Here is a 10,197-nt window from a genome sequence, read left to right on the forward strand (position 1 = left end):
GCCGTAATCTACAAATTAGATAAAAGAAAAAGCCAACAACATCAACTTAAGAGAGAGAATTTGCCTATGGTGAAATAGTGACAAAAGCAGCAACCTCCATTTCTTCTTCTGTTTTATAATTTAATAATCTTTTACAATTTTTAATATTTTATAAATTTAAAAATTATGTTCTGAATATTGACACATAAATGTCCAAATTCAAAATTTGGACATTTATGTGTCTCGATTCATTTTAGATTTGATTTGTAAAATAATATTTTTTTTGAACTTTTATTCCTCGTTTTCTATATATATTTTTAATTTCTATATATTTTTATAATTTAGAAAACTACATGTAAATTGAATTTGGACAAACAAATGTCCAAATTCAAATGAACCTGAATGTCTATTTATTTAGGTTCATTTTGGACTAGACCTGCTTATAGGTTGGGCCACTCGTTTAGGCCCGTCTAAAAAATAGGAGGATTTAGACAAAATACAATACTTGAAAAATAAGTTTGGGTAAAATTTAAGGCCTATTTCTATATGAGCTGAAATATATTATGTTATAAAAAATATTATATTAATTATATATGTTAAATAATAAGTTTATATATATATTTATATTTATATTAAAATCACTAATCCAATAACAACTAAATTTATTACCCAAAACCTAAAAAAAAAAACAAACACTTGCCTAACTAAATAACCCAACCCAAAATATAAATGTTTAAAAATTATATTTAGTAAAATAAAATTTTTACTATATTTATTTGTGTTTTTTTAATATAATAAAATATTTATTATATTTATGGTAGTGTTTTTTAATATAAATATTTTTTAATATATTTTTAATGTGTTAGAAAACTTTTATTTTAGCGTCTTTAATGCATTTAGTGCATTATATTTTTTTAAAAAAGATTTTTAAATAAAAATTATTCTAAAAAATCAAATATGGATAGGCCGAGTCGAGCCCAGGTTTACTTTTATTAAATCGGGTCAAGTTTGGACAAAAAAAGAGTAAGCTCATTTTTCGGGTTGGGTCGAACCCGAACTTGAAATTTTGATCTAGATACCTTACATGGGTTCAAGCCAAACTCGTCTTGGCCTATAAGCACCTCTATTCTAGAATTTTTTTAAATTTTTTTTTAAAATTTTGCTTATGTGAAATGCCACGTCAACCTCAAGACTATCGACCTGGTGGCCGTTAACGACCACATCGACTTAATAACAATTAACGTTAAAAACTATTGGTGAAATGACTTAATTAATGAATTTCTAACTTTTGAGAGTTTAATTGTATGTATTTTTTTGTAAAGGAACTTTTTTTTTTATGTTCAAAGGTTTATTGGACCTTAGCCATTATATTCTGATCATTTTTTTTAATTAAAACTTTCCAAGTAATGATAACTAATCAATTTTACATAAAAGTAATTTAACGAAGTCACGTCAAAGATGATATATAATTGAATTAAATATGAAATTAAAATATATATTTTTATGAAATAAATAATATATATTCAATTTTATAAAAAAATTAAACTCTTTATTATTTTATAATTAAAAATATAAAAATGAATAAACTAAATACATATTACATACATAAATAATAACAATGGTAAAATTGCCTTTTTTATTTAAAATTTGCTTAGTAAATAAATATTAAAGAAGTATACGGGATATTCTCCAAACTTAAAGGGATAAGTGGGCATTCTTGAAATCATTAATGTAAGTGTAAACGATACACTAGTCTTGCTGCATTGACAACAATGTCTATATCAATCGAGCTAAAATTTATTAGACTAAAAATTAGTGTTTTAGCTTTCCTTGAAAATGCTCAATTTTTATTTAACTCAAATTGGAGAAAGCAAGGGAAATAAATATTATATTTTATCCTCCTTATTTTTACACATTTATTTTATAAAAATATTATAATTTTAAAAAATCTTACAATCAATCATTTTCTTTCCATTTTATTATTTAACCAATTACTTATTTTTCTATTATTAATTTCAACTATCCAAACAAAATAATAAATAATCATTTCATCCTTCACATTCAGCTCTTTTACTTTCCTTTCATTTTCTTTCCATCCAAACATAGTATTAGGATTTTGGAAACCCAACTTTTTCCTTTGGTCTTATCCAATGGCATGATCGACCTCTTGTCAGTCATGACACATTGTCCCTACCTTGTTTTCCATCTTCCACTTTCTACTACCTTTTCCTTCTACTTTCCCCTTTTTGCTTCCATCTTTGTTCTATCCTTCTCTTTTTCTTCTTTTTCCCTTGTCACTGCTTGGGTTTCAAAGGGAGTTGATGGGCTTTGTTGTCGACTTCTCCATGCCAGGATTGACTTCTCATTTGACGTGTGTTTGTCCCCCTCTCAAATTTTATTTTGTTGCTTGGATTCTGCTTGTGTCTATCTATATTTTTGTTGTAGGTTTGGATTAGGTTGCTCTACATTAACAAGGATGGATCAATGCATTCGGGAGAACCTGTTTTGCACTAATGGTTGCTATTGATTTCTTTGGGCTTTGATCCATCCTATGTTGTTACATTTGAAGTTTTGGCTTCTTTACAAAGTTTCTTTGCCCTAGTGCCTTTTTTTCTTCTTGCTTCACATGGCTATTCTTGAAATGATGTTCATGCAATTTGTTTTTGGTTCTAAGTTAGAAATAATTTGGAAAATATGTCTGTAAGGCCCAATATTTGCCCGGGCTCGCAAACTAAAAAATAAACTAATATAAAAATAAATTAAAAGCCCAAAATACAAACACTAAGCCCAGATTATAGACCCAATTAAACCTATGGCCCAAAACTCGACTCAGCCCAAATGGCCCAACACCAGAATACACAGCAGTAAACCCTAGCTAGCCTATTGCGCCGCACAGCCTCCAGCGCTTCAGTCTTCCTCTCTACACGCTCCACGCCACGCGCCTCCAGTTGGTCTCTGCGCCATGCCAGTCACTGTACGGCCTCCGTACACCTGTAAAAACCCACAGCACACAAAGAAAGCAGGAAAAGAGGGCAGAGAAAAATGATTTATTTTGATTTATTTTTCTTTTCGATTCGGCTATATAAAAGCCATTTTTCAATATTTTTAAGGAGAACACACGCATATTCAAATACAAGAAAAAAAAAGGTTCGAAGTTATTGAAAAAACAAAAATAAAAGATCGATTATTTTTGGAAAGGTGGTTCTTTTTTTCTTGTTTTTCTTTCTGTATTTTTCTTCTGAGCGGTTTATCTCTTCTATTTTTTTGGCCGCATACATATAGAGGTAATAAAAAAGGGTTTAAGGAGCGAAGAGTTACCTGGCCTTGCATGCTTCGTCGCCATCGGAGATCGGGCAAAGGTTGAAGGCTCTAGGGCGGCCTGGTCGTTGACTGCGATCTGCGAGGCGGGTTTCAAAACCCTAGCAGAGGAAAATGAGGGGGCTAATGTGTAGTTTTTCTTTAAGTCTGTTTAAGGTTATGCTGCTGATTTTAAGGTTTTAAAGTTGGTATTTATAGTGTGAAAAACGACACCGTTTAGGGCCTATGTCAATGGCTCTGAAACGGTGCCGTTTAGCGGCCATACCCGATGACCCGATCCTCTCTCTTTTGTTCTGGGTTCAAATCGGTTCTTTTCCTTTTTTAAATTTCGCCCTTTAATTTGCTTTTCATTTCATTTTGGTCCATATCGCAGAGCTGCGTTTTGGGAGGATGGGGAATATTTCCCAATTAGTCCCCCATGTTATTCGCGCACTGCATTTTTGTCCTTCAATTTTATTTTATTTTCGCTTTTTTCTTTCTGATTTTGTTTTAAAACCAATTTAATCCTTATTAGCTTGATTTAATTTGCTTTTTTAACTCATTTAAGTATTTATATTTCATTATTTTTTTGATATATTTAATTTTTAAATCTAACTTTATTTTTATATTTGTGCTTAATATTATTTTAAATCCTTTATGAATGTTGTTTAAATTTATCACATATTATTATTTTAAATTTATCATATAATTATTTTAAGTTTTCATGTATCATTCTTCAAATTTATTATGTATTATTCTATATATTTTTATGTAAATTTAATATTATTTATATACCATTTATGATATATTATTAATCCCATATTATTCTATTTTTACTTATTCTCATATATATAATTTATTTCTTTTTAAAAACCTACTTTATTATATTTCACCCATTTCAACTTTTTTACATGTGTTATCATGTATGTATTATTTATTTAGATTAATATATATATAGATATTATTATTTTATATATTACTTATTTGGATTTTCCTCATTTGTAATATTTACTTTAAGATTTATTTAGATATTTTGTTTCACATAATATATTTTTTAACTCCATTTTTTATCTATTTTAAATTTTCTTGCATATCATTTATTTTAAAATTTTTATGCCTACACTTTATTGGTTTACAATTTTCTTTCTTTCCTGTTTTTTGGTTATTTCAAAACTTGTACATTGGGTTGGTGTTTGTGATAATTTGCTTGTTTCTTAGTTTTATTATTATTATTAGGTTTTAAATATTAATGTTGATATTTATATGTGATGTGAGATTATTGCCTTTATGTGTATGGTATTTGTTTATTGGTATTTATGGATTATTTGTGTTCATTAACATATGGGTTTACGAATTACGCCTCGCGTTGTACGTTATTATTCCATTGTTTTTAATTGTTAAAAAAATTACGTTTAATATCACTCAAGTATCAAGAGCATTTTTATTCAAAAAGTTTTTCAAAGATAACACAAAGTTCGGTATTTGGGATCCTCGAAAGAATTGAGCCCTAACGTATTGGGTTCTAATTTTTCTCGTCGAATCTAAATAACCGAGATTATTCTTTAATCAAAGCATACGCATAAAAACTCATTCTCGGGAATTCGATACGTTGTGTCCTAACGCATTGGATATGACATATTTTCTCGAGATAAGGATTTTTTCTAAAAAATAAAAATAAAGGCAATATTCGATATTTAGGAATTTTGTCAAATCAAACCCTAACTTACTGGATTTTGATTTTCTCATTTGACCCAAATAATCAGATATCCTTCTCAAAATGCATAGGTTTTAAAAGTCAAAAGATAAACTTAATTCAGAGGATTTGAAATGTTGCACTCTAACTTATTGAGTGTGACAATTTATTTCTTTGAAATCAATGAGCCTTATCATCCAATTCATTTTATTCAAGATAAAAGGATCGTATTTTAAAATCTTTTCAAAATTTTGACATTAAGACATTAAACAATCAATTCGGTACCAATTTTGGGCGTCACGAGGGTGCTAACACTTCCTCGTATGTAACCGACTCCCGAACCTGTTTTCTCAAAATTCGCAGACCTAAAATCATTTTTTAATGGTGAACCAATCACACCTCAATAAAAGATCGGTGGCGACTCCCATTTTATTTTCAAAGTCGATTCCCGTTTTTCAAATTCAATAAAAAAGTGGTTTCGACAATGTCAGACAAAAATTATTTTTTAAATGAACTTTTGTGGTGATATTTAAAGGCAAAATGTTCAAGAAAATGTATTTATTACAGATAGTAATTCATGCAATCTATTCTGTTTTATCCATTCATTCACAGGTCTTATTATGCAATTTGTTCAAAGTTATATTTAGCTGATGGAGGGACCGATTGGATATATATAAATTAAGGTTAAAATAATTTGTAAGTAAATTACAACTTTTTATTTATTAATTACAAATTTATTTAGTGAAGTAGTCATTCCACTAAAAGTACTGCACAAAACTTCTCATTATACATCATTATGAAAGCTACTTAAATTAAGTTTTTGTCCAATGACCTTGTTCTATGTGTGTTACCTTCATAAGATATCCGTGATCCTTTTAAGTTAAATCCACTCACTTAATTCAACCTTTTTTTGTTCATGGCCACTATTTTATCTTTCGCAATAAAGATGATAATTGTTTATATTAGTAATAATAAAATCATTTATCCCAAATAAATTACTCATTGTGATGTTTCATTTTCATAATCCATATAATATAATTGAGAGGATACCATCTACTTTAATTTGAGACAAGCGGGAACTAATAAAATTGAGGTTAAATGTACTTTACAATAATTATGGATTTAATCCCTATACTTTAAATTTAGTCATTTGGTTTTTATTTTTTTTAAATTTAAAATTTCAGCCATCACTAAATGATAATTTTAAATTCATTAAGTTCTGTTATTTTCAAAATTTGATGGGACAAACATATTAACATATCTATAATGGGGATATCATGTCGGATTGTCATTTCTATATATTATTCACTAAAAATCCAGTTAATGGATTAATGAATCATTTACGTCAAGATTAAAATTTCAAAATTCGAAAAGTATAAGGCTTTAGAATGATCAAATTAGAAAATATGGGCTAAATCTACAATTGTAGCATGATATAATACAAGTAATTGAATTTAACCAAATAGATTTAATTGCTACTGTTTGACTTTTTTTATTTCTCTTACTTGACTTTTTTTTATATATTTTTTAATATTACTCATAGTTCTTTCCTAATCCTTAAATAGGAGGATAATGCGTTTCAGCACACTCAAACTCATGCCCTCCTACACTAACAATAATATCGATACTAATCGAGCTAAGACTCAATCGACTAAGACTCTTTGAATTGAAATATGAGCTCCAAATACAATATTTACCACTCAAATATTATTATCCAAAATTGTTTTTCCAAGTCATTCTCGAAGGCTAAATGTGAAACAAATTTAAAATACAACAAACGAGAAGGAAGGAACTAGATTTAAAAAAAAAATATTACGATTTTCGAAGGTGGAGGAAAATTTCAAATGCTTAACTTAAGGGTTTTTTAAAAAAATTTATTATTTGGGATGGTTTCTCCCTTATGTTATTTTATTTAAGGGAAATCATTTGGTATATTAATATTAGTGGAAATAAGGTTAAGGAGCTGATAATATTATTTTAATAAGCGAATTAAATCATAAACATAACATTAGGATTGTCAGTCTAATTACATTTTTAAATGATATTTACATTGTCTTATATTAATGGAAATGTTATTGTTAGGGCTCGAATCTTGAATTTTGAGGTGCAAACATACATCATTAACTACTTGCTTTCTAAAAAATAAAAAAATTAAATATGAATATTTATATTTTAAATTTATTTATACATTTTTATAGATAAAATATTCATAAATCAAATTCAACGTATATATAATTTTAGTATCAAATAGATATGCCTAAGTTCAATCCAACACAAAGTATGGTGAGTTGTCTGTGTCGATACAGCTTACATATTTTAACATAGAGTAAACTATCAAAATAGTCACTTTTGTTGATCTCATGTTACATTTTAGTTACTTATATTTGAAATGTTACGTTTTAGTCATTTAGCTTATCGCGTTGTAGGGTTCAGGGTTTGGGCTTACATACTTTCCATTCTCTTCTGCTTCTCCTTCTGTTTTCCTCCCTTCTCCATTTCTTTTATCGTAGTTTTTCTATGTTTTCCATTTAATAAAACTAGTCCTTGTACTTTTATTTTTTTTGGACAATTTAATATTTTCGAGTGAGGCGAGCTTATGGACTAGTTTTAACAAATGAAAAACATAGAAAAACTACGTTAAAAGAAATGAAGAAGAGAGAAAAACAGAGGGAGAAGTAGAAGAGAATAGAAAATACAAAAACAAAAAAGGAAGTTAAAAAGAACATAGAAAAAAATTAAATTGCTCAAAAAAAATATAAGGATCAATTGTATAATTTAACATGTCACGTCAGCTTTTCGTTACACCGTTAACGGAAATTAACGACTCAGTGACTAAAATGTTACAATACGATAACGTAAATGACTAAGATGTAACATTTCAAACATAAGTAACTAAAATGTAACTTGAGACAAACAAAAGTGACAATTTTAATAGTTTACCCTTGAACATATATATTTACACAACAATGTGATAAATTTGTTCTCTTTTAACTAAATCATTAATTTTACTGTATAACATATATGATTTTTATTTGATTGAATATTTAATTCAATTGGCATCCATCTTATTACAACAAATAAAAGAACATGAGCTCAAATAAGGCAGATTGGATTAAAATTTTTGGAATAATTTCATTGAATCATTTTAAATTGAAAATTTTTAAGTATAGATTATTTAAGTTTTCTCTTTTTTGGTTGGGTCATTTAAGTAAACATACATTATGTGTAGGCCCAAGCAATGCATTTTAGGTGTAAAAACATAATGCATGAAATACAACAAAGGTTGGGCCTGTTTTTGCCCCTATGTGTACATAACGCATGAAATACAACAAAAGCTAAGCCTGTTTCTGTCCCTATGTGTAGGCCTATAAGCATACAAAGATGTATTATTGCCCCTATGTGTAGGCCTAAAAATTACAAAATTTGGAACAATTACTATTGTGATACGAAAAAGGAAAAAGTAACTTATTCAAAGTTCCCGTGAGTGTTAACCAATCCTTGTACAACGATCCATGATCTTTTTTATTTTTCAATTACCTTTAAAATCTGCAAGAATATATGAAAAGCTGCAATATTAAGTAATTGACTGTTGAGTAATGGATAGGATCATGTGAGAGTTATGTGACAGGAATCTGTATATCTTAAACCACAATAAAAGTTCACCCTATTGATTCAGCTAACTTCAATGGCTGACTTATTAGTTGAAACCCAACTGTCAATTACATGTATATATAACATAATATCAGCAATGTTTCTCAAAACCCCAACATTACTTTCTTTAAAGCTTGCCTCGAAATGGCTTCTCAAACATCTTCACTAATGCTTGTTTTGTTTGTTCTGCTCCACATGGTGCTGTGCACCGTTGAATCTAAGCCTACCACTGAAATTTTCCGACGTCTAGTGGGATGCCGCAAAGGTCACACCGTCCAAGGGGTTTACGAGCTCAAGCAGTTTGTCAAGAAGCTCGGGTACTTGAATTACGATGGAGGCAAACATGGGAAGGATAACGAGTTCGACGACGATTTGGAGGCTGCTATCAAAGCATACCAAGTTAACTATCAGTTGAATACCACAGGCATTCTAGATGATGATACTTTGAAACAAATGATGAAGCCAAGATGTGGCATTGCTGATATGATCATCCATGGAGATAAAAATTCCAAGTCCTTCTATCGAATCGGAGCCTCTCAATACGAATTCTTTATGGGAAATCCGAAATGGCCACTCTCAAAGACTCATCTAACCTACAACTTTCGGTCCAGTGTCGATGTCTACCTTGCTGAAGACATAAGGTCTGTTTGTTTCCGAGCTTTTGAACGGTGGGCAAATGTGAGCCACTTTACTTTCGAGGAAATACCGGAAGACTACATCGCTGATATCGAAATTGGCTTCCATAGTGGCGATCATGGAGATGGCTACCCCTTCGATGGTCCACAAGGGACTCTGGCTCATGCAAGTCCACCAACTGGTGGGAAGTTACACTATGATGCTGATGAAAATTGGAGCACTAGCCCTGGTCCTGATGATATTGACTTGGAATCTGTCACCGTGCACGAAATTGGCCATCTTCTCGGGCTGCAACACAGCTTGGTCCCTGATGCAGTCATGTATGCATACTTCGACTCTGGTATTACGAAGAGGAGGTTAAACAGGGATGACGTTCACGGTATTCGTGCCTTGTATGACTGAAAAAACACTACATAATAGCTATGAATGTCCGCATATCATCTACATTATCTTAGCTGGGTTCATATGTTCCACATTTTCTGTTCAATCAGAACATTTGTAAGCATCAATTTGGTTGATCAATGAAGATTAAACACCAATAAAAATTGATACTTACAAGCAGCTTCAAAGTGCAGAAGACATGGATTTTACATGAAACCCTTAATGAGGCAGCTAATAAACGAGAAGTAGTTGATTTTGTTTCATTTTTTTCCTATAAGCTGTGGAAACCTACCATTGGGCATGAAATTCTCCTCATTCATGGCAACCGATTATGATCCTACTAGAACGATCTCTAACTCCCAAATTATAGCTTAAAATTTTAAAAGTTAAAATATGCTATACCTTTTTATGTACTTTTAAAATTTTATAATAGTCTTTCCACTTTTTATATTAAAAGATTTGACTTTAGGTGACACTATCATTAATATTTTAAATGAAACAAATAAGATAAAAAAAACGCGAATAAGATGTGAATATATCTAAACGGTAAAGGGATGACA

General features: G+C 29.8%; 1 protein-coding gene across 1 annotated transcript; it reads left to right on the top strand.

Moving 5' to 3' along the window:
* Positions 1 to 8,643: 8,643 nt before the first annotated feature.
* On the top strand, positions 8,644 to 9,900 carry LOC107915776 (metalloendoproteinase 5-MMP). Its single transcript, XM_016844945.2, has one exon. The coding sequence runs from the start codon at positions 8,765 to 8,767 to the stop codon at positions 9,656 to 9,658; it is 894 nt and encodes a 297-aa protein (XP_016700434.2). The 5' UTR covers positions 8,644 to 8,764; the 3' UTR covers positions 9,659 to 9,900.
* The last annotated feature ends 297 nt before the right edge of the window (positions 9,901 to 10,197 follow it).

The sequence above is a fragment of the Gossypium hirsutum genome, chromosome D10, assembly GCF_007990345.1.
Source record: "Gossypium hirsutum isolate 1008001.06 chromosome D10, Gossypium_hirsutum_v2.1, whole genome shotgun sequence".
NCBI lineage: Eukaryota > Viridiplantae > Streptophyta > Magnoliopsida > Malvales > Malvaceae > Gossypium > Gossypium hirsutum.